The sequence below is a fragment of the Coturnix japonica genome, chromosome 2, assembly GCF_001577835.2.
Source record: "Coturnix japonica isolate 7356 chromosome 2, Coturnix japonica 2.1, whole genome shotgun sequence".
NCBI lineage: Eukaryota > Metazoa > Chordata > Aves > Galliformes > Phasianidae > Coturnix > Coturnix japonica.
Genome location: NC_029517.1, coordinates 60455000 through 60481104, shown reverse-complemented (window position 1 = coordinate 60481104; position 26105 = coordinate 60455000). Strand labels below are relative to the sequence as shown.

The 26105-nt window shown below is 38.0% G+C and overlaps 1 protein-coding gene across 1 annotated transcript in view; it reads right to left on the bottom strand.

Moving 5' to 3' along the window:
• Positions 1 to 1083: 1083 nt before the first annotated feature.
• The window catches only part of LOC107309558 (cadherin-6), a 103321-nt gene continuing 78299 nt past the window's right edge, over positions 1084 to 26105 (bottom strand). Inside the window, exons 6-12 of the mRNA XM_015854470.2 lie at positions 25328 to 25515; positions 23552 to 23805; positions 17073 to 17209; positions 12426 to 12547; positions 11505 to 11622; positions 11166 to 11417; positions 1084 to 7608 (exon numbers count right to left, since the gene is read on the bottom strand). Coding sequence (XP_015709956.1) covers positions 7118 to 7608; positions 11166 to 11417; positions 11505 to 11622; positions 12426 to 12547; positions 17073 to 17209; positions 23552 to 23805; positions 25328 to 25515 — 1562 coding nt within the window. The 3' untranslated portion in view covers positions 1084 to 7117. The remainder of the gene's footprint in view (positions 7609 to 11165; positions 11418 to 11504; positions 11623 to 12425; positions 12548 to 17072; positions 17210 to 23551; positions 23806 to 25327; positions 25516 to 26105) is intronic.

Genomic DNA, 26105 nt, shown 5'->3' with positions numbered 1-26105 from the left:
AATTGAGAGAATTAGGGGGGGGGGGGGAAAAAAAAAAAAAACAAGTTAGAAAAAAAAACAATTTATTAAGTAGCATCATATAAATAACTTGTTACAAAAATCAATTTGCAAAAAGGCAAATTCACTCTGTTTGTGAGAAATTGTTGTTCAAATTGGTTTCTCATTAAATCCTTAATCCCCCTGCCCCCCTCCCCCCAAAAAAGAAGCCGGTACAGTGAACAAGAAATATAAGGGAGAGAGTGCACACTTGCCATCTGACCATAACAAACTGCCCATTCACGCTGTAGAAGAGGTGATGGTTCCAGCATGGATCCCTCTGTAATACAGCTAAGCTTCTAGGTGTAAATCTCTTGGGTGCCAAAAATATTATTGCCCGCAAATGTTCCTCCTTGATTACCAGATCCATCTGATGCTGAGGATCCCCCCTGCAAGAGGGGACACACTGCAAGAGGCTGTGTAGCTGGGGCATACAAGCAAGTAAATCTTCCCAGGTTGTGGCACTGGTTTCAATTTATTCTTGGATGTATTTTTAATTAAAAAAAATCAATACCGAAAAGCATTTATTTTAAGGGCTTAAAAATCACAAATCGCAATAGGAGTTTGCCAGATCGATTTAGCTCAGTAACACAGTTAAGATGCACATAGCATTTATTATAAGGCCTTTTTTCTTTCTTTCTTTCTTTTTTTTCTTTTTTCTTTTTTTTTTTTTTTAAGTTTAATTTTCAAAGCAATGAAAGTAATCACAGAATTGAAACAGTACAGTGATTCTGAAGAGTTTTTATATGTCAAAATCCAGAACAGTTTCATGTTTGCACTGTTGTTTCTTTGTTCTGTTCACCTGAATGCTTAATAATACTATACATTTGTTCCTTTAATAAACACTAAGGTAATAGATTGTAGAAAACTAAAAGCTTATAGAAAGTGTCTCCAGGTATATTTACATAAATAGTGCAGCCTCATACGAAAGGTCAAAAGCCCACGGGAGTGGAAAGGATTAATCTGTGTGTGAGACTTATGCTTTCTTGGTCAAATTAACTTTGTGAAGAGAAATGTGAAGTTTGCAGCTCCTTTTTTTTCCTCTTCTTTTTTTTTTTTTTTTTTTTTTTTTTAAAGAAAGAAGACATGCAGAAAAAAAATAAGAGCAACTTCTGTAAAAGCTCCTTTGAAATCTAGCAATTCTATGTATAATGTGACAGCTTTGTGGCTTTTAAGTGCCGTGGGCCTGCCTTGCATGTGAGTGATTACCTCCCCCCAATTCCCACCCTGTGCAATTCATTTTCCATACTTCTGCCTGAAACTCCCATCTCTCTGGCTCTTGAACTCCTTGTAACCCCAGTCAAGGCTTTTGGATACATCCTGCTGAATTTATGAACTGTTCAGGGGAGTGTTTCGTATATGATGAGTGCAGGTCTGGGCTGAAAAGTATAATATTGCAAAATGATGGGCAGGATTAAGATTGTCTCAGCTGTGCTGAAATAAAACTGCTGAGAGGAAAGACTGGCATTAAAGCGTGGAGTTGGCTGCTGTGTTTTTCCCCTCCTGGAGCAATGCACAAGGCTGTAGGCATTAAATATACTTTTGTTCTTCATCTCTCTTAAATAGAGAAACAACCTCTAAAGAAGGCTAAACTGAAAATAGAAATACCAAAAAAAAAAATAAATATATATATATATATATATATATAATGGAATCACTGAATGGTTGAGGTTGCCAGAGACCTCTGGGTCCATCTGGTCCAACCCCCCAGCAAAGCCACACAGAGCTGGGTGCTCAGGACTGAGTCCTGAAGATCTCCAAGGAGGACATTCTACATCATCTCTGAGCAAACCATGCCGATACTCTGCTGCCTGCACAGTGCTCAGTTCTTCAGTTGTAGCTCTGACATTTATTGTGGGATGTTGTGTTTTCACAGGCCTAGAGAGTCAGAAAAATACCCTGCCTTTCACAACTTACAAAACAGTTCATACTCATCAGAAATAGGATAACGATTGTCAATTTGTCTGCTCTTATTTGACACAGGAGCCCAGACTGCAGTGTTAATTAAAACACAAATGGGCAGGGGACAGCAGCATCCAGGTGAGACAGTGATCATGTAAAACAGTTCAGTATTACTTATAGCCAAATGTAATGTGGAGAGATTTAAAACAGATGGTGACAGGAAGAGCTGATAGAGTCCACAGAAATCACCTGCTCAGAATCACCGTCCATAACCCACTGAAAACAATGCAGAAGACCATCAAGTTAGATCTGGTGCAGAAATTTAGCATGTTTTAGTAATCATCATGAGAAAGGGTCTGTCTTCTCTAAAAATTTGCATGGAAATAGCCTTGATTTAATTTGCTCTGTTTGAGAAAGATGGTGTCTGTCTTGCTATCCACGCAAATTCCCCTCTGGCTTCTATAAGCAATCTGGAAGTGGTAAAGTTACTGTGTTAACTGTTTGTCTCTGCTCAATGTGGGTAAATCATCAGACTTAGAAGCATGCCTAGCTTCAAAATGTTTTTTTCCTCTTCTTCTTTATTCATACTATATGATTAGACACATTCCCAAAGCCATTTCTCCCTGCTTTACTGCTTTGTGACTATTGAATTTTTGTAAGATTAGGGATGTCCAGTTAATGTTTTTCTGTTAGTTTATTTTTGGTTCAGAGAAATGGAAATATTTATGCTTGTAATGCAACCAATATTGCTTTCCAAAACTGGATCATTTGCAGGTTGCCTTTCCCATTCACATTTAACACTGTGAAATACCTTTCATAGAAGGAACTAAGGTCTGGCAGCTAAAAAAAATAAAGAAATATAGAGAGAGGAAAAAAAAAAAAAAAAATAGTTGTTTTAGGCCAAATATAGAAAATAACCAGTGTTGGTACATTTGTGGGAATGTTTTCTCTCTGCTTGGGATTCTTTCCTAACGATCATCTTTTAGAAGCAGTATCTGAAAGGCATGACTGCTTTTTTCTTCTCATGTTTAGATAGTCTATCCATCCATGTCAGGTCTGGAAAAACATTTCAGATCTGTGGTACTGCCAGCTGAGCTCTCAGGAAACCCCCAAATTGCCTTGTTCAGAGCTCACGGCAAGTTTCTGTCTTGGCTCTCCTTCTTAGGCTGGTCTACTAAGGGAGATGTCCTGGCACAACTGTGTTGGCAGCATGTCTGGATGCATCTGGTTTGCTGTATCTCCCCATACTGCTGCTGCTGTGGGATAGACTGATTCTTAACCTGAAACAATCATTATTCTGAGTAAAAATCCATTTTATAGGCAGTAGCTGATTTGGGAGTTGGGGTGGAATAGCTATACTAGAAACCATATTCTATTTCAAGCGTAGAGATGTTATTGTTCTGTGACAGCAGGGTTGGAAACATCTCCCATGTAAGCAGGCATCTATTTTATGTTAACTCCACTGAGTTCCTTGGTAGCTTTCAATAGCTCCCCTGTTGTTAAAACAGACACTTTTCCAAGTGAAAAGCCAACTTCATTTCTCATCTCTGCCTGGCTTAACTAAATTTGCTTGTAATGTTTATTCTCTTCAAATGGGCATGGTTCTAAGAAAAGCAGGCTTAAAACAGCCTTGAAACTCACTTCATAGCCCCTAATCTAACAATTGTTGATCTATAAATGACAACTCTAGCACCGTGTGAAAGTACTGTTAAATACTCATTTCTGTCATCTAGCACACCGACATGCAACAAGGTGCAAAGAAACACTACTGCAAAGTTTTGTATTCATTGCAATATGGCACTTTCAATATTTAATATGCGGTACTGATTTTATAAATAGCACTTTGTGGTACTGCCAAGCAAGAGGAAAAGACATAATTGAATTCTTCTTGTTGAGAAAGATACTAAGTCTGTCTAATTCGCAGGAAAAAAAACAGACTTTAAGACCTAGATGCATAATAAAGAATTTGGATGTGAGTTTGCCTTGAGTTTTCCTAGGAGAATTCATTTGCTATTGAGACAGTAATACTGTGGTGACATTACATACTTTTATATATTATACATTTACACAACAGGCATGAGCAGCCTCTCTATTATATACTGGGAAGCTCATTGGGCAGGATAGAGCCAGCTTTCAACAGGAAAAGGGAAAATAGCAAAAAAGGGAGGAGAGGGAAAAAGAAAACAACAAAACTTGAGGTTGAACTGTCACTAACAATCACCAGATCAGACCAAGTAACTGTACTGACTTGGTGGAGGTGCATGGTCCTTCTGTCGTGTTAGCTCCCTCAAGAACTGACACAGGTTCCATGAGGGGACCACTCCCATTCCAGCTGCAGGCAGGCTACTTACTTCTTGGGCTGCCTCCAGCCATGTGACAGCAGCCCCTTCTAAACAGTGAGTAGAGGATAGTTAGTGGGACCAAATGCCTGTGAACCCACAGGCCACATGCTCGGCAGCTATCTTTGATGTCCCCAGTGGTCTGAGGAGGGTCAGGATTCACTGATGGCTCTCAGCATCCAACTCTGCTCTGAGCTTGTGATTTGCTGCAGCCAGCCCCATGCAGAGATGGGCAAGGAGCAGGTATGTGGCAAAAGAGTCCCCTGAAGGGTACAGCATCTGCAGCAACTGTAAGAGTGGCTCACTCCAAAGAAACTGTGGCAGGTGCTCCTGAGATCCTGCTTCTCCTCCCATGTCTGAAAGGAACCAGGCGGTTCCTCTCCTGTGCCAGAACCAGGTTTTGGGCTGGTTGCCTGTTGGATGCTCTGATTTCCAGGAGGCCACAAAGGGATAGGCTTTCAAAGGCTTTTATAATCTTGAATTGTGGAGCAGAACTGAGAACATGAGAAGGGCCTAGCTGTGTCAGTGCCATCGTGTAGGCACATCAGGCTCAGCCCCACCATGTAATGGAGCTGGCACCTAACCCATGACAGGCTGGGAGCTCAGCTCCCCCTGTAATCTTGGACTCGTCTGCTCTTGAAAACTCATCTGAGATACAATGCTGGGCACCTACAAAGCATCAGTTGCCTTTCCCTAAGCCTGCAGACATGTAGTGCTTCTCACTGCAGAAGTGTCCTTTCCCAGCACTACTGGACACTGCAGAACAACTCGTTCCTCCTCTGAGCTGTTGTGGGCCCACAAAACTAGAATTTCTGTCATTGTGCTTGGATGTGTCTAAAACTCTGGAATCTTACCACTCTCTTTATTTATTTCTCTGAAAGTAATGAATTCCAGGGATTAATTTTTAATCCCTTTTAATTTTCTGTCTATTAACTTTTTTCCCTTGTCTCTGTATTTTTAGAGTAAATTGGAGCAGTTTAAGTTTTCAAATTGATTCACTAAAGATTTTAGGGGGGAGGAGGAAGGAAATAGATCCACGCCTGTAATTCTAGTGTTAAATACTGTTTCAAAATTAAGTACATGAGATCAGTTATTTATGAGGTATATTAAAAAAAAATAAATAAAAAATATCCTTCTTCCCTCAGTGCTCTGCTTTAGGCGAAGTCCCTGTTTTGGGACCCAGGGGGGCTTTCAGCTCCTGGAATTGGATATGTCTGATGGCTACCCCTTTGGGTTATTTTTCCATCTAACCTCCTAGATGACTGGATTTAAAGAACAGCCACAGTACAGGTTTGACAAACCAACAGAAAGAGCGAATAGTGCACAAGCTGTAGAGGAAATTGTTCTGGCTTGAGACTATGACATCTCCCTGCGCTCCCACCGGTGGACAAAAAATTACTTAGCTTGGCAAAGCAGATAAGCACACCCACTGAGAGACTTGTGATTAAAATGTCACCTTCTGGTGAAGACTTTAACAACACTGGCTGAGTAGTTTATTAAAAGAAAAAACAAACAAACACCAAAGTTATATACCCTGCCTTTTTTCAGGCCACTAGAATGACAATTGATTTTTGCTTATTTGTGCATTCAGGGCTTGAATCAGAAGGGGGAAGGGAAAAAAAAAGCAAAAACAAACAAACAAACAAAAAAAAAAGCATAAGAAATTACTTCCTCTGGCAGAATGCCAGCATTTTTCCATCTGTAAAGCATTTTCCAAGTGACTTATCTAATACTTGCAACATCCTGATGAGGTAGGCATTATTTCCCTACTTTACAGATAGCAAAACTGGGCAGTCAGTGAGGTCACCCTGGGCTGCCACCAGGGGAGCTCAGGATGTAGAAGTTCTCTTTCCTCCTTTGCAGTTTCTTATTTTGACTCAGTGGGTGGCGATGACCCTGAGGCTACAACAGCCCTCCTACACTTGGGAACAGGCAGAAGTAGAAAAGCCCGAGTCCTGCCTCCCCGGCACAGTGACCTTCACCACTGATGTGCATGTGGAAGCCACTGCAAGTACAAAGAAAAGCACAGTTGCTTTCTGTTCCTTCCTCCAAGTCATGGTCTAATATGGAGTCTAGGTTCCTAGAAGCCATCTAAGAACAAGATACTGGGGCTACTGACCGCACACACATGCATGCACTCACATCTCTCCAGCAATGCTAGGTCAGAAGAATATATACATAGTAGTCAATGAACTATATATATGTGTGTTAATACAATTCAGTGCATTGGGGGCAATGGCGAGTTCTGAAAAAACACTTAGATTTAAGTGACCATTAGGCCTCTCTAACCTCCTCGTGAGTAAAATGTGTTGGATGTTTTTTTCTCATCTGACTCTACTTTGTATAATAAACCTTCATTCCATCACCACTACTTTTTGACTATAATACATAGGTTAAACTAGGGTACCTCATTACATTGGGATGTGCAATACACAATCAACAGAGCAGTCGTCTGAGCTGAATAATCTGAATACAAGTAAAAAGAGCAAGTGAGCTTAAACAGTAATATACTCCAATTTACAGTATAAGCAGAACAAGTAAAAATATTGCTCCCCATCTGATCTTTTTTTTTTTCCCCTCCACCACTGCTGTGCCTGTAAGGTTGGCTTGATAAACTTGGATGCCCTAAAAAATAAGAACTTTGCCTCTTGGAAGCTCATAAAATGATACTAGAAAAAGTTTTCTGACAGCTGATCCACACAGACTGCAGTCATTAGACAACTGGAACCGTTCGAATAGAGAACCCTTTCACAGAGCTGTGGAGAAATAGAAAGAAATAGCCACTTCACGTATCTCAATGCTGTTTCTGAAAATGAGGGAGGGAAAAAAAAGGCAACATATTAAGAGTCTTTGTCACTGTCCATTGAGCCATACATATCTGCCAACTTTTTAAACCGCGGCCCCCAGTCACTGAGGTAATCATAGTCCTGGTCTCCGTCTGTAGTAAGGGATTCTATAGAACTGAGGGACTCTGCAACAGATCCATTTCCTTCATAAGCATAGGTTGCTAACGAGTCATAAGGGGGGGCAGCTGGGTCTGTATCATTCTCCTTTAACCTTTGGTTAATGAAATCTCTGACATCCGTATTATCTCTGGTTGTTGCAGTCCGCCGTGGCATAAAAAGCGTTTCTGGCACAATGTCTCTGCGTAATTTATTATCATCTATGGCTTCGGGATTCCTCAGCGTGCCAATATCAAATGCCTGGGTGTCTTCCTCTCCACCACCTTCATCATTATAACTGACAATGTTGTCTCTGATGTCTTCTTTAGAAATGATCAAAGGCTCTTTCTTCCTTTGCCGTCTCAGTGCTGCAAACAACACCACTGTAACTGGAAAGAAAAACAGAGGAGAGGAAGAAAAAAGTTAATCCCCCAACTCCATTAAAACCCAGATGAAGTGCTGAGCTAGGGTTTAAATTCTAAGTTTGAAAAGATGTTTTGCAAAACTGCAAATGTGCACGTCAGGTTTTTAGACTATGCTTCTGCTTGTGAGCGCTGTGAGAGATGTTGTGGCATGAGTGTGCAGCAGACAAAGGAGATGTCAAGCTGGTAAGAAGCTGAGCGGTGGCTTCTTGTCAGCAGGCCTATTTTTACCCAGAATTATATAGCAACTCTGTTGCTTGGAGAACAGAGGTAGTTCCATGAGAGCTGGGAAGGGAGAAACACCTGCACCAAAAACATGTTATATATGTGTTATATACCTTGAACATCTGCGATGAGACGAAACTTGTGCGAAGGACAATACTAATGTCTGCTGGGCTTTACAAATGTTTGCAAAGCTGTACTTCAAGTCCTTCCTTCTCTGGAATAGTTTAGGATATGGCATGGATTCTCAACACACTCCAAGTCCAAGTTTATTTTATGAACTTTCCTGGCATGCTTTTACAATGGATACCGTGTTTTAAAGTATATAGCTTGCCTTATAAAGTATATAACTTAAAGCCTGTGACCTATGAGATATTGCCATATGGCAATGGCTTTATTAAATCCACCAAAGGATTATGTTTCTCAAAAGGTATTTTATACTTCTCATTCTAATGTGGGTGTATAGATATAATTTATTCAAAATGCAGGAATTCCTTCAAAGGCCCTGGTCCAAACCTAAATAATTTTACTCCGTAATTATCCCTGGAGAAGTATGCACACAGGGTAGGAGCTGATATGTTCAACATTTTTTTCTTTTAGAAGCTGATTTCAGATTTCTTAGCTGGATTCTGCTTTGAGATGGTAAATGACCAAATATTTACAAATGAACAGCAGCAAGGAGCAGGGATGTATTACTGCTTGGTAGTCTGAAGTCCACAGTGCCCAATATTTCATCTCTGCTGTGCAAACTTGGAGAAAAAAAAAGACAGATCTTGCTGTCTTTATAGTTCTTTCAGAGCAAAGCAAAACAAATCAGAAAATGCCTAAGCTCATTGATATGAGACGATAAGGCAGATCAAAGTTATCTTTCATGTCAGCTGCATTTCTAAAACTGTATTTCTAAAATGGTGTGTGAGTAAAAGCACAGTAACAGACTTCTTACTTTTTATTTTTTTCCCAACCCCTTCCTTGATTGTAACCCTGTTAAGAGCAATGGCAAGGACTGAGAACATCCCCAGAAAAAAATGTTATTCTATTGAAACTTAGTGTATATTGACAGACAAAAATCATAAGATGGCAAAACCTTTGGTTTCATATCCCAGTGATGATTTATTTCTGGTGTCACATAAAGACCTTAGTTTGAGCCACATAGCTTCCTTATGTGGCTATGCTGCAAGGGAGAACTCTTGTCCTTATGAACATAAGGTGATGTGTGATACTATAAAAGAGGGCTAGGAAAAGGTCTGTGTTGGGAACAGAGATAGCTGGAGCAAATTTTGGAGAACTTAAGAAACAGAGTCAATTTTGAATGTGTTTCTGCTATAGGCTTGTCAGAATTATCTGACAAAGTACGGGATGAGTTTCTGAAGTATTTCATGAACAACAAAAAATGTGTTATACAGAATACTCTAGCATGATACTTAATAATTATGTCACGTCTCTGATACTTGGATTTTCTTACTTTGCACTGAACCTGTAGACAAAAACACCCCACCAAATGATAATAATAATAATGATAATAAAACAAAGAAAAAGCAACTCATCATTAGATGTTATACATTAAAGTACAACACCCTTACATACATGTCAGTTTTTAGCAATATCTGTGGGCTTCTGATAAGCACTAGACCTACTCAATCTGAAAATAAACCTAGCACTTTACAGGCACTTTTTGTTGCTGCTAAACTTTAAGATGTGGTTCAGGTCTGCCCAGAGTATTGTTTTTCACTCAGTAGTGACTGCACATGCAAACCTTGCAACCAGCCTGAAAATAGAAAATTATATAGCTGAGTTAATTGAAAATCTGCTTATGGTGCATGGTGGTGTGAGCAGTAATTGACATAAAGTGCTGCTTAGCACACAGAATCAATTATTTTCGATTGACATAAAACAGGAAATCGTTTAATGTCAGATTGATATTAATGAGCACAGTTGTATTAACTAGTGCAAGACTATCTGCAGCATTAGATTGATTTCTTTTTCTGGAAAGGAACTTGATACAAAGTGAGCTCAACACTTAAAGGCCATGATATCATGTTTTGAAAAATAAATTTAATGGCAAAATGAGGTTCAGATTGTTTTTGTAGGAATCTTTTTCTGAAGAGATGATAGCACTTATCTGGGCAAGCCATGATTATATTGTTGAAGTCTGAGTGTCACTATCTGGTCTTCAAGTCATCACTGGAGGGAGAAATCATTTGTCAACAGTAATGCTCATGGTAATGAGCATATGGTGATGAGCATGTCTGAGGAAGATACATGTGTAGTGAAAACAAGTGGAATCACTAGGGAATATCTTCTCCCCTGCTTGACCCTAGTGATATGACATTGGTCTGATTCCCTTCTTTTCTGGTCAAATGCTAATCATCCCCCTGAGGACTGACTGTGGTGAGTTTTACAGTTCTCCACAGATTAATCAATTATATCTAATGGCTGATGGATATATCTCAATTTTGCTGAACAAATTGAGCAGAATCTCCATGAGAGGACTGTGAGAGATGTTCCAAATTTGCCTTATTTTTCAATTAATAATAATAATAATAATAATAAACCTGACCACCTGTAAATGCTGTAGCCAGAGATCTGCATGTCCTCGAGATGTTAGAATGCTTTACTACCCACCTCATTTCAGCATCCTTTTCCAATGGAACAGAAGCACCAAGTGTGACTTGTTTGTCCCTAAGTTAGACATGGGAACATAGTTGTTTAAAACTAAGTTATCTGGACCCCTTCTGAGATCAACAGGAAGAGACAGACTCACTCTGCAAAATGTGGATAGTCACATCTACCTCAAATACTAGTAAGGGGATGGGATGGACAGCTTTCTGGATGTGCCTGTTTCTGTTCTGCAAAGGGTGTAGCCCTGCTGTCTCATCTTGCTTGGATGTGTCTAGCTTTTAGACAGTTGAGATTAGGTAGGATGTATTCTGTACACCGTATCACCAGCATCCCTCAGAGGAGGAAATACAGTAATATAAATGTCAGATAAGACATGGATGCTTCTACTTTGTTCTTTTTCTAGCCTTGGTATAACCACTTGCAGCAATAGAAAATAAGCCACTGACATCTGTGATACTGACCTCTTTGATCTGAAAGTTTTACCCCCTTGTACCATTTCTTTTGAGGTGAGCCTTTTGAATTTCTTAATTGTTCTGAAAGTATTAAGGAGAGAAAATTTCTGTGTGGTCTGGTGGGTTGTTGGTTATTTTTGTGTGTGTGTGTGGTTTTTGTGTGTGTGTGTGTTTGAAATGCTCAAAACTGATTCAACCACCTAAAGAACAAAATATCTCTGAGCCACTTACCAAGTAATATAATGATACAGAGAAGAATGGCAATAAGAGCCCCAGTGCTAAGACCAGTAGGATGAATCAAGGCTTCCGCATTACAGGACAGCATCTTTCCTCGATGGTCGCAAGCACATACCCGAATAGTCACCGTTTCAGTGCTGCTCTGGATTGGGTAGTCATTGTCTGATATTACCACTGGCAAAAGGTAGGTACTCATTTCATGCCGGTTATATCTGGTTTTTCGGGTGAAAATCCCTGCTGTGTTATCTGGAATCATAAAGCACACATTTTATCTTCACCTGAGGACTGAAAGCAAGAGTGAGATAAATAAGAAAAGTCCTTCTAGAAATTCACCTCTGTTGTCCTGGAGTGTAAAGTTTGAGCTGCTGGCTGCCTCTGGAGCTATGGAGAATGAAAATTGGTGTCCACTGTAAGAGTCATCTTTATCAACAGCGCTCAACGTTTGTATCAGCTGAAACAATAAGAACAACATTATCCTCAATGTCAGTGGACCTTATGTCTATTTATGATTTTACTGTTCTTTTTTGTTGTTTTTTGTTTGTTTGTTTTGTTGTGTTTTTTTTTTTTTTTTTTTGTTTATTTTAGCTGATGCTGCAATTGTAAGCATAACAAAAGCAATGCATGTGCTACTGATGCTGCTTCAGATCACCATGCTATTGTATCCCATACCATTAGCCAATAACATAGTGAATTTGAAAGCTGGCAGGAAAATCACGTAGGCTTTGGGAGCAGGTTTGGGTTGATGCCACTCCAGCTGGGTAGAAAGCTTCGCATGTGACAGGCAGCAGAAATGAAAGATGAGGCAGTCCAGTTTGGCTGTATATTCATCTAACCAAATCCCACATCACTAGAATTGTTTGGCTGACTCTTCCAAATTATGTGCCACTTTGAACCACTTAGTAATAGTGCTGATAGAGTGAAAGTTATCTGGCAGAAAATAATTATCACACAGACAGGAACTGTAATAGTTTTTGAAGGAGACTGTGGAGGTGCCTGAATATAGCAGAAAATCACAGAGGGAAAATGCATCAGAGATAACAAGGCACAGTACAGAAAACAAGTGTAAAACATAGTATCGTATTAGCTGCAAGAATACTAAGTTGTAATCGGATGCTGTGCAGCCACTGTTTAGTTTAATTTTGCCAAACTGACACTCTGATGCAATGCAAGGTGTATCTCTTGATGAGGTGGTGCAAGAGAAGTAGCAGACTCAATTCATTTTGAATATTTTCTTAGTACAAGCACACAACACACCTGTTCTGCTTTTGCATTTTCGCAGACAAAGGTCTCATAAAACATGGCAAACTCTGGAGCGTTGTCGTTTACATCCAAAACCTTAATGAACACTGGGACGCGGCTGCTTTGTTTTGGGTTGTCTGAAATGATAAAACCAGAAAAAATAGAGATTTTATTTAGCCCAGCTACTGACCCAGTATAGAAGAAAAGGGCAGATTTAGGGGCTCAGTGCCTTCATTCCTTTCTCGAACATTATTTTCTGCTAATTCCTGGGGAAATACATTATGAGATTAATTCAACAAAACTGGGCTGTATTATCATACTCTGATTCTCTGTTAACATTACAGTTAATATTGGGTAGGAGTTTAAGATTTGCCAGTTCCTTTGGACATTCTGAACATGATTACAGATGCATGTATAATATCTGTAAAAACATAATGCCAGAATTAAATGAAATCTATTTATTATCCTTCTTGATGGGGACGGTGTTCCCAGAACATACTCCTTTCCTTAACTCTGAAACGGGAAGACTGAATATTCATGAAGAGAGATAGGGTTGCGGGTTTTTTCCACTCCACCTATAAGAGGCAATATTCCTTTCCCTGCAAATCTCATGACAGAGCTCCTTAAGCTACCATGATTCCCATTACTATACATAAATAATAACCACTGCTGTGATCACAGGCATTTTCTAATCTTCTGTGGATTGATTTGGCTAATATTCTAGAGTTGATTTTAAAATGTATCAGCCACCAGCACTATATAAATCCGCAGATTCCTGTATGTAATCTTTTCTTTTCTATTTTTTTTTTTTTGCTTGAATTTGAAGAGGATATTAGGATATTACTGAGCATAAAGTACTGATAAAAATGTTGATATCCTCATAGACGAAAGTGAAAATGATTGGAAGTGCAGCACATTGTGCAGACCATTCCTCTTCCTGTTGGACTACAAAGGAGACAGATCTCCATCAAAAAGATACTCAAAGTACAAAAGAAAGGAACAGGTAGCAACCTTGTCTGAGAGGCGTAAAGGAAGAAACAGGTAAGACTTTCAGTCAAAAGGACACATCATAGTTACCATCAGCTCCTAACTGATACAAAACCCACCCCTGAACAAATCTATCATCACCGATCAAGAGTAAACCAAGAGACATTTCCAGACTTGTTCAGTGTCCCATGTCCTCCATATGAATCAAAAAATGATCCAGGATAGATCACCTAGACATACCCACTGTAGTAACTGGGAGCGTGTGGGAGTGTGAGAATGAAATCTATGAGGGAATGAGTGGGACTGAAATGACATTTATTTAAAATAAACACCCACCTCCTCCTATTCATGAGGACTCGCACTGAGTTTTGCTACATAATTTCCAACCCATATAAATATAGTTTATTAATACATTTTAGTCTATGATCCCAGTTTAAAAAAAACAAAATAAAACAAAAAAAAAACCCAAAAAACCCCAACAACAACAAAAAACAACGGTGGAAAAAAATATAGAGCTATGAGCTTGCGTGGTTCTACAAACATTCATAATAGTAGCTTGTTGAGTTAAGCTTTAATAAAAGCCCTATTGCTGTATTTATCAAACTTTTATAAATTTGAAAATGCATTCTCCAAAATTGGCACCGTATATTTGTATTACAGAGCTCAGTCATTTGGCAAAATACTGCACTTTAAAGCTCCACAGTCCCATTGAAGTTAATATGATTCCATTATGCGTAAAACACTTTCTAATATAAACCACAGGGCTAAATTCATTCAATGTATAAAATATCTATGTACAATATAGACTAGGCTGAATTTTATGCTAAAATACATCAATACTAAGGTTGAGTTTTTATAATAGGCAGAAATCAAATTACTCATTAGACTTTGCAAGGCTACTTGCAAGACTATTTATAAGGGCATACCTTTCTAAAAAATGCATTCAAATATATTGCCAAATGTGGTTCCTTTTCTCCCCAAAATTACAGTTGTTTTCTTTCCTGCTATTTTGATCTATTAACTACATATTTTCATTTTACTTCAAGATGCCTAAGATCCTTACAATTTTAAAAGAGAGTAGAAGGAATAGAAGCTATATAAAAACCAACATATTCAATGGACAGGGGTCTTTTCTTTTACTTCTTGGAAATACAAGTTGAAATATGTTTATACATCATAAAAACCTTTTTGTCTTCTTTCAAATTATTTTTGCAAAAGAATTGGAGTTTTTTTTTGTGTGTGTGTGTGTGTTATCCTTTAATTACTACTGAGCTCCTTCTCCAAACAGGTTCCACCATAAAAGACACAGAGATCTGCTTAAAATTTCTCTCTATAGTAGTATGTTTCATGTTTACCTATCAGCTGCTAAACATTTATTTTTCTGAATGCTGCTCCATCGTCCTGCCGACGTTGATTTACCTTTAAGTGTTAAGTAAAGGATATTTATTTTAAAACACCCTCAGAACTGTCCCTGGTGAGCTGTGATTCTGCAGCTGTGAGTCAGGAGTGCTGTGTATTGAGCTTCATTATCAGTTTGCCTCAGACTGTGGCAGTTGTAGCGATCCTGTGTTTCATGAGGTAATTGTTTGCAACATTCAGAGCATAACTCTCAGGACTGCTGAGCAACTGCAGCTCACACAAATACAAACAGGAGAACGTTAAAAAAATGCAGCTATCTACACTTGCTGATGATTTTAGAAAATTCAAGGCAAAACAACTTCTGTATTTCCATTTGTTTTTTACCATAATACAAACTTGTGAACAGTCATCCCTGAGAGATATTTCTCTTTATGACTTTACCACTTTTTTTACATCCCTTTGTGTCAGTCCCGCCTGTAACTGTCCTTCCTTTAGATTACTTCTTTAGTAATCTAAATTAGTAATGTTGTGTTACTGAAAGTAACTAATGTTAGCAGAATGGGATTTAGCAAGCCTGGCTAGAAATGTCTAGTTTTAACCAGGACCATTAAGCAGTGGTGTTTTCCAGTTCAGTCTCCTGAGTCTAAAATTAGTGTGGTAGCCTGGATTAGACCAAGGCTTATTTGAGGAGTAGCTGCTTTTCTGCCAAGAAAATTGCTTTTGGAATGCATCTGCCCTAGGTATGCCAAATTTGGTCTAGGCTTAGAGATGCATAGCTTGGGAAGGCTGTGGCAGCCTGCAACATTTCAGACTAAAGAGGAAATGTAATTAAGACAGAAACTTGTTTTAGGCTCAAAAGGTTTAGCTGAGAGCATTTGGCCCAGTAGAGGCTCTCCCCTAAGAGAAGGAGGCAAGGACTGATATGAGTATTTCATGTAGACACTAACTTGGTTTTCAGATACTATAAAGTCTGCTGTAGCGCATGTTATTTCAGTTCCAATGGGATCAAAGTAAGTGTGCTTCTTGGCATTCTTTCCTTTTTAAATGTTTATATTTTCCCTCCTCTCCTACCTGGGAGCACAGTCTCTAGTGTACAGCTCTTGACCCTAGACCACTCCTTCAAAGACTTAACAGAAACACAAACATCTGGCTAACAGTCAGCTAGAAGTCAGTGGTATGCAGAAACAACATACCTGGCATAAAAAGATGCAAGCTTTCAAGAGAGAAAACTATTTACAAAACCATCATTCCTGTAGGCCCTAGTGCACTGGTCTTATGTTCACAAGGCCATCTAATTGCCTCACTAGTATCACATACATCACAATAGATTTCAGCTTCAAAAAACCAAATCAAACCAAACCAAACAAAAATCCCTACAGAGTAAGGAAAACTGGAGTCAAGTACTTGTTAGTTACATTCTTCTCAGCATTCAGCAGCTGAGTGAGCCATACACACACATATACTCAAAATGAGAAAGTAGAACTTGCATTTATCTCAGACCACACTTTTTTTTTTTTTTTTTTAAATGCCATTTAGCTTCTGGGACAGTCCCAGAACTGATACTACTAGAACTATCTACCATTCTGTCATGCTTCACTGTCATAGGCACTGGGAGTCTGCAAAGCTGAATGGAATTGTATCCTGTAATATGTCTTATGTTTATAGGTGGTGCATTAAAACAAAGAGGCTTACTTATTAAAGCTACCTAGCATGCATGGCTTTATCTAGATCCCTCGCATGTCAGTTCATAAAATAAACATGACTACTATTACCACAAAATTACTTTTTCTGACCAGTCCTAAAGTAAGCAACAGACAGGTTTGTAACTAGGGGTTCTGAATTTAAAACAAAACAAAGACAAAACCCTACAGAAGTTAGAAATTGAAATAATAAAAAGCTTATTGGCACTTTGGCACTTGGGCACCTAGCTCAGCCCAGCCACCTCATCCCTGCTTGAAAATATCCTGACATTCAGTCTGGATCAGAGGAAAGTCGTTCAAGGAATGCTGTTCAACTTTAAGCCACTTCATTAGCTGCATACTACTGTTTGGAGCTCATTGAGTAATTGTGGTAATTACTGATCAGAAAATATAGAATTCTTGCTTTCTTCCCTTCTCAGCTGTTACCTCTTCATGCACTGCATCCCCAGTAGACATAAAACTGCAGACCATTTTTTTCAGAGTTTCTGTTTCTTCATTAGTATTGAGCAGCCTATCCATATAACCTGACATCTGTCCAGCCGTGCTTTCCACACTCTCAGTTAGAAGGCTAAGTTCATTACATCAGGGACAGCAGTGGTATTTAGGTTTGACTTACTGATCTCTGCTGCTATTACTGTAATGTTGTGCCATAGCAATGTTTCCCGGTCAAGAGTTTTTGAAGTAAATATCGAACCATTTCCTGAGTTGATGTTGAATACTCTGTCCATATCAGTGTGTCGATCTACAGAGTACCTGCAAATGCAGAGAGAGAGGTTAGAAGATTGTTTTCCGTTTATTTTCTATGTACTTAAACCATTTGCTAAGACTAGACATCAAACACCCATTAAATGGGGTTGCCTTTTGTTTTCAGTGCAGGCTTTGGTGTCTTTATATATTCATACAAAGAGCTGGTTCTGAGCTTCTAGATAATGACGCATTGGAGGTTTGATTTAGAAGGTGGGGCATTGTCATTGAATGAATGGATTACTGTGGAATTTACATACCTCTGAGAATCATCAAAGCTTTGTTTTTAGTGAGAAATGTGAAGTCTGTGTCCTGAAAGATATGAATTTTTTTTTTTGAGGCTGATTTGGCTTTCCCATTATCAAACCCTTTTTTAATGGCTTTATATGCCAACTGTTCCAAATAATTTCTGATAGGAAGTTTGACAGCCAGGATGCATTTCTGCCTTTCAGTTCCCAGGGTTAAAAAAGACTGCCCTCAAAATAACAAGTTGGTGTGGAACAGAGATTCATTATTCCATAATGTATATCACATAAAGGTTTCCTGTAATTCATTAAAACTATCATGCTCAGCCCTACTTGGTGGTATCCAAATGTGAAAACAAATGCTAACAAGCTCTGGAGCTCATAGTCTAAATACCGGAGCAATTTTTCAATCTGATCTCTTTCTTTTCCTGCTGACCTGAATCCAACTGTAAAATCAAAACTCTCCAGTTCATAGGACATTGTTCACCTGTCCTAATCCAAATGTTGTCACCTCCTTTTATCTTTCATGAAGAAAAAAATAATTCACATAAATGATGGAGATTTTGACAGAAATGTGTTTCTGATGTTTCTAAAACAATTATGCAATTGTATTATTCTGCTCCCATTGCAAGTTGAATGTGTGCTGGTGTACAATCCAGAACAGAACATTATAAAGCCCATTGTCCTTGCTTTGTCTTCACATCAGTGGAGTGAAGGAAGCTACTGCTATGTTTAAGCAAAGATAAAACTGAGATACAGCTGAGCTAGAATGCAATCAGATGAAAACTGGGCCAGGAGAATGACTGGCAGAGTTCATTTTCACTATAGAATTGAATGGAATGCAAAGGCTGAAGAAAAAACTCCACTCCCTTCTCTGCTCTAGGAACAGCTCCGTGACATGTTCTTTATTCTGCACAGATTTCGCAGGACCTGTGCAGCTTCTTAACTTCTGAGAATGATCTCACACACAGATAGGAACAGATAAAAGAGCTCAGCTCAAATGTGATTTTAAGAAAGGTTTAAATTGAAAACACTAACCTACTAATTATTTTGTAACTTTGTGGTTTCTCTTTTCAAATGAAAAAAAAAAAAAATGGGATATGATATCCACAGAGAGTTAAAGTAGTCTTATTCTAAATTGAGAATTTAGTGAAAAGTACCTTCCCAAAATTGTAGAAAGCATTAATTATTTTGAATAAATTACTTTTCTTTTTACATGTGCAATTTCTATGGAAACAACCAAATGAAATTCAAAGGTACTTAGAGAGCAAACTAGTTGTATTTGCATAGGCATACTCTACTATGCCTGTGATTTGATTTAGTCCTTGTTCCTCACTGTCAGTTGACTAACAATACAAAAATTTTAGCTGTGCGAAGTCAACTTTGGTGTCACTAGTCTAGTTTCTCAGTGCACCATTATAACATTACTGACAGCTTGAACAAAGTATGTGCGAAGGTATGGAATAGGCAGCACTGAGTGACGGGACAGCTCCAGCAAGCCATGTATTTTTGTCCAAATGTAAATATTACACGTGAATTTGTTGACTTAGCTGAAATGTTTGATGGAAACAAGTTTATACCGAGCAGTTTGACTCTCGTATATTTTGACAAAGTAAGTATTTGATATGGTAAACATTTCATTTTAACTTTCATTCATTCTGGCTTTTATATGATATTATGTTGGTATTTTGTGAATTCAGTCATTTTTCAGACATTCTGCAGCTCATTTCCATATCTTTCAGCTGAAATACTTCAGTATTTCCACTTCACAGTACATCTAGATTTTTCATTCTTGTTTCAAATGAAAATACCAGGATTTTCTGTAGATTAGCTATTCTGGCCGACTCTAATAGTATGTTTCAGGCTCTTATTCAGCAAGATATTTAAGAATGCATCTAGCTTTAGGCATGAGTTGTTCTTTTTTTCTTCAATTATGTCTTCATGCATGCTTCGTATTCTGAATGGACTTAACATATCTTACAACCTTAGCATATTTTAATGCCTTGACATATTGTAATCACTATCATTACTTTCTAAGCTTGCCCAGGTTCAATTGCATCTGTGATACAGTGTCTGAGTGAAATGAAAGAAAATGTTCTGGAGCTTTATACATTGAAGACTTCTTTGAAACATTAAGAATTTAAAAATGTAAATCTGAGTAAAACCAAATGTATGTTCAGTTGTTTGTGCAGAGAAAAGTTAAACTCGGGAAAAAGAAAAAAAAATAAATAAGCAGAGAACAGCTTCTTAATGAAATGTTAATTTTATTTCTTCATATTCAAGAGAAAATACAAACAAGGTCAATGCAGTTAAAGCATATTCTAATTATATCATTAACCCTGGACTAGAAAGATGATTTTAATAAGCCAAACTGTCAGTTCTGTTTCTCAGTTTGTGTAATCCAGTCTCTTTTGGTCGAGGACTGTTAATTATGCAGAACTGGTGGTGATTCTGACTTATGGATCATAACACAGTAAGAATTAAGCAGACAACATCAAACTCATTTTTACATTTATTTAATGAAATTATTGGTGCGTATTTGTCATATTTCACGACCTCATCACTTTCAAACCTTGAGGAATTGACAAGCTAGGAAGTTAAAAGGTATCTATATATATTCCATTCTCTCCTTGTACATAACAGGAAGAAGGGGCGAGTGAAAGAGAGAATCTAACACATGCAAATATGCTGTCATTAAAATATACAAACAAAATTAAGCCTTGCATTTGTTTGTGGATCATTTTAATCTAGGAAACTTTCGTAAATCAAATCACAGCAGGGAGACAGCTCCAGTGACTGATGAACTTCATTATGACTATAAGGAGTTAGTATAGGAAAAAAAACCTCAACTAGCAATTTACAGAGATCTGATGTACAATACAGCAATGCCAGTTGCAGCTTTTTTGTTTGTTTGTTTGTTTTGGGTTTTTTTTTTTTCAGTATGCAGTGGTTCATAACATCGTTTCTCTTTAGATCCAGGAAAAACAGAATGCAGAACTTTTTTCATAGCACAGCCGAACAGTGGAATATTAATCAGGAGTATATGAACGATGCTATGCCTGGATGGTTATTTAAACATATAGCCAAACATTTATTGGTGTATTTTTATATATCCTTAATGTTACATAGCAGAAAAGCTAATTTATAAGAGCTGGACTGATGCTTTACTGATACACAGGTCATAGACAATGATGTACTCTTACAACCAGGGCAGATATCCGCTTCATATTTGGCTATTGCTTCATTGTCTCCTGACGCCCAGCAGCTTGCTGTGTAATGCAACCGCAAGTCAGGAAGATTTGTGGGTCAGGAAGGGATGTGTGTGTGAATTTTTCATAATGCATTTTCATAATGATATTGTGAAGGTTTCCTTTAATGGAAGATCAAAGGGACTTTCATCTAACAGAGTTAGGACTCAGTTTGTTTAAAAAGAGAAATCTTCACTCAAGTAGAGGAGAAAATGAAAGGTTTTCATTGTAATATCATGTATCTAAAGATTTTATTTTTAACTGTCAAGGAAAATTGACAAGCAAGTGACAAGCCATATATATACAGTCTAATTGCATCTTCCCTGAAGCTCAGAGAGAAAATCAAATTTAGAATCTCCATTGCATGATGGAAAAAAGTTACCCTGTCAAAATAATGCAGACTCGACCTCTGACCCTAAATTCTAGGAAATATCCAAGGCATTAGCACCGTAAAATTACGATGACTGCTCCAAAAGTAATGCCACCTATTTTATTATGTTGGCCCACTGCGTCAGATGTGAATGTGGTATGTCAGTAGAGGCTGAACCTTCCCATCAGGATTCTATTGTATTTTGTTGCCATGTGACAGATGGCAGCAGAGGGGCTATCTGACACAAAAGTACATATGAAACAAGGGTGTGTTTTTGAATTCCTCCATGAGGAAAAGATTGCAGTCACTGACATTCATCAGTACTTGCTGAATATTTATGGAGACCAAACAGTAAGCACAGTGAGGCAGTGGGTGGTGTGTTTCAGCAATGGAGACAGCAACAATGAGTCAACTCCACTGGTGCGGATTTTTATGAATGCAGCATGCAGGCTTTTGTTCATTGCTGGTGAAAATGCGTAGATGATGGTGGTGACTGTGTGGAAAAATAGTGTTTTGTAGCTGAGAATGTGCTCTATCAAACAGTGTTATTATGCTCTTTTTATCTGTTCTATTTTCCATATAAATAAATAAGAAGCATTACTTTCAGAGCAACCTACATACATTTATTGTAAGATAACATATCACAGGCTGCTGCTCTCTCCTTTCCCTCTTGCTGATTTTCCTGCTTATTGTTTCTGTGTTTGCATCTGTTACTGCAAATTCTTCCTCATTTTTATTTTTCTTCTCTTTTCTCTCTTATTGTTTCAAATTATTAGTGCATAGAGACAAGTTTTCTGCTGTTATGCATCACTTTTGACATTTCTACTCAAATTTGTTCAGTAATTATACTTTAATATGTAGAGTACCTGTACAGTACTTAATAACTGCCCTTTGAATGATAGATACATTTTAGCACACACATTCAATTAATAGAAAAGAGCCAATAAGCATCACACAACATAAGCATAACCACTATTAACTGTAAATCACTTAAAAATTAAGAGGTGGTGGTGGTGTGAAATTCAAGTGGTTATAGTTATCACAACAGGGGAGCAGAGGGAATCAGAGAAGCATTCCCCTCATTCTCTAGTGCCATTAGATATGAAAAAGTATGTTTATATGAGGACGAGAAGGGTTTTGCCTAGGTTTCACCTCAAGCAATTTTTCATCTTCATGTTAGCGTACCCATGAAGACATGCTATAGATGGTATTCATTCTTTCCCTGAAACTCACCACAGCCAGCGAAACATCATGTTGCCCTTCAAGTCACTATGCTCTCTCTTCTAATCCAGGACTTCCTATAATTGTTGCATGCCAATGATATAAATAAAAGCAAACCTTAATTCAAATTAAAAGGCTTAGTCTTGAACAAGAATTCATGTGCAGGTTGAGGAATTCAAACAGATTGGGTTTGTGCCAGAAAGTTTCTTCTAGGAAATTAAGATAGTAGTATTTACCCATCTCACCGAATGAGCTGAGAGCTTAAAACTTACTCATGCTTCATAAGCACTCTAAGACACCTTGATGAAAGATAGCTGTCTGCAGATGTACAAAGTATTGATGGATTGGATTTTTATTAAACCTGTATTGTTCTATCTTTGATCTAAATACACTATTGCATTTCCAACATGCCTAACCCAGAGACAAGCTAAAAATTGACCTGGATTTAATATTGCTGTATTTTTCATTTCCTCCTCTTACTGCCTTGTCAGCAGCAATGAACTCTAATTAAAACACATGGATATTTAGAAGTTCCTTCATATTCTATCTAATATGATTTATGTACTTCAGTACTTCAGTACTCCAGTTTTCAGATGTACTGAAACAGTTGACCTTTTAAATTACAAAAGCAAACAAACAAAAAAAGGATTAGGTTTAGCTACACCAGCCTTATCATTTACTCCAATTCCTCTAAGACTAATTAACTCAGACATAGCAACTGTAATATACGAAGTCTATGAGCCTGAATTTTTCTTACTAAACTTACACTGATATAAGTGAGAACAGAGTCTGTGTGTGAAGCAAGTACTTTTAAGGTATTTCTACTTGTGGTATTTAGAAGGTAAAAGTGACCTCTGTTAAGCAAATTTATATGGATGGGAGAAGAGTGAGCTGCTGAATCACTACCCTGTCATATCGCCAAAAGGATGCACAACATTGCACTGGAAAATATTGGAGGTGGAAGCATCACTACTAGCATCATCGTAGTGTTCTTTCCCAGTAAACTATTCCATGGTAAAAGTAACCACAAACATTATTTACTAGAAAGGCTAGGATATAATTCAAAGTGCAAAGGCCATGCAAACACCATCACGCATATGTAGATATGCTCAAGTAAGAGATCATTTAACATCTATGCTACTCCATATATAAGCATACCGAAACTATTTCATTCTGAAAAGGGATTTCTTTGTATGTACTCACACAAAAAAGAAGGCAAAAGCAAAGCAGTAAAAGAATTCAGAGTGAGCTGAAAGTCTGTGCTTACTTGACAGGGTTCTTGGCAGCATCTGGATCCTGCGCTGTTACTGTTCCTATTACACTGTTTATTGGAACATCTTCTTTCACTTCAATTATATATGCTGGTCTGCTGAACACAGGGGGTTCGTCTACATCTTCTACTTGAATTCTGATTGTGGCTGAATCCTTGAATGGCCCCAAGTAGAGGAATCGAGGATCCACGTGAGTATTGGTGGCTTCCACCTTCAGAATATACAAGTTTTTATTTTCAAAATCCAGTGCCTGGGAAGAGAAACAAAAGAACGAACAAACAAACAAAAAACCTTGAGAAGTCCGTGGGGATAGCTGTGGTGAGCAGCCCGAGTATCTAAATGATCTGGGGGATGAAAGCCTGTGCTAGGTTACAGGAGCCTGAACTGGAATTAACATGCCAGAAGAGGGAAGAAAGTTGGGGGTCTTTGCCACTGATGGTAAGTTCTAGGAAAAAAAACAGCACAACAACAACAAAAATACTTTTGCAGGGAATTCTGTGCCAAAAACTTCTAAACTCAAATTAATGGTACCTTCTCAGATAGCATCAACTCTTTTTATCCTGTTGGTTGTAAAATTTTGTTGTTTTCCAGGCTCTCCATCTCTTGACCTTAAGCACCATACACCAAAGGGGGATTCTCTAGGAGCTCCTTTCTAACATGCTGACATCCCATCACTGAAATGAATCACTGTCTTATTTGGTGTCAGAAGGCATTCAGGATCACCCATGGAAAACATGACTTTATGACAGGCTATGACCATATCACACAGTGATAAAATGTGAAGAACGTTTTAGGAACCATTTCTTACATTCCTTAGAGTAATGTGAGGAGAGATTACTTATCCCACTTCTCTATTAGGCTGTAGAAAATTCACAGCTTCAGCCACCAAGAGACAGAAATGCAAACAGAGCTAGACTGATATCATAATCATCCCCTTAAAGGCATCTCTTAAAAAACAAGTAATGACAGGTGTCGTACTGATATCAAAAGCAAGTGCACGTTCAGAAAATCTACACAATGTCTATTTAGTGATGGCTGAACTTGAACTGATGGAGGATGATATCTGTAACCTTATCAAGCTTGCCTGATAAACTGTAAACAATATTTCTCAAACCTTTTCTGACAGCCAACGTGCAGCCTATAAGATGGTGTCCATTGTGATCCAATACAGCAGTATTTTGTTTTGTTTTGTTTTGTTTTGGTTTGGTTTGGTTTGGTTTTGTTTTGTTTCTGAATGAAAAGCATGCTGATGGGTTTTATAATTGCATCTTTATAGCATGGGAGAGAATAAATTTGTCTTTGTATTTTGATATGTTATAGGTATACAATCCAATACCTTTTGAAGGTGCAGAGCAGGCTGTGTGACACTGAATATTTCTGTGGTGCTAACACAGCACATTTCTAAGAAGTGAACAAATCCTGTATGCATGATAGAGACAAAGTCACAGTTGGGTAACTCCTTGAATTGTCCTATAGAAACATTCAGACAGAATTTTTTCACTTCTATCCCACTCCACAGATTATGGAGATCTCTCAGATTTGAGAGATACTCAGATCTCTCAAATTACGTCTGTTATTTTAGTAAAGGAGAAAGCATCCTAACTGTATAAAAAAAAATTGACATAGGTAATGTTGTAGACATTCCTATTTGATGGTATCCAATTTAATAAGCAAAATGTTGCACTAAAAATGGAAAACAAATGTGGTAGATACTTTTTTTTTTTTTCTTCTGGTATTCCTGAGGTTAGTATGAAGTGTGTTAGTATGTGTACCTTTTTGACAGTTAGAATTCCTTCCTGTGTGTCCTTGTCTGTGGTAATTCCAAACATGTCAAATCCATCCCCCTCAGTGATACTATACTCAATCTCTGCATTTTCACCCAGATCTGCATCATTAGCTTTAATCCTGCCAATTGGAGAGTCAGGTGGCGTAGACTCAGGAGCTCTGAATTGGTAGGTGCCTACAGCAGACAAGAGGAAGCTTTTGTCAGTCAGACTCATGGTATTTTGGATGCTAACTCTAAGCCTGCTGTCCTGTTGGTCATGAACAGATGCATTACGGGGTGACTTTGTCTTCATAGTTTCCTGGTGCAAAAGCATCCAGACTCTGCCTTATTTTCATAGGAATAAAAGCAACTTATTCTTCTATCTTTCTTTTTCTAGTGTGAAGGGATTTTTTTTCCTACATATATGCAGCTTTAGCAACATACTTTCCTAGATACTACCAGTCTGTGTTAACAGTATCAAAACATTATATGAAAAATGTTTTGGGGTCAAAAGACAAATAAAATATTAAGACCTGCCAGAGGCCAATGCAGTTTAGTATCACTAAAAGCCCACTAAAAGCAAATCCAGCTCAAATGCCTATTACTAATATGCTGCACTGAATTTCTCCCCTGAGAAAAAACTACTTGGGGAATGTTGCTATTATGAGTCTGTATCTTTGGCTTTTATATTGAAGACAGTCATGTCCGGAGATGTATAATTAACTCATTGGAGGCAGAGTGCTATATTTCCTCTTAACTTGTTTTAATTTAAATGGAAACGTTTT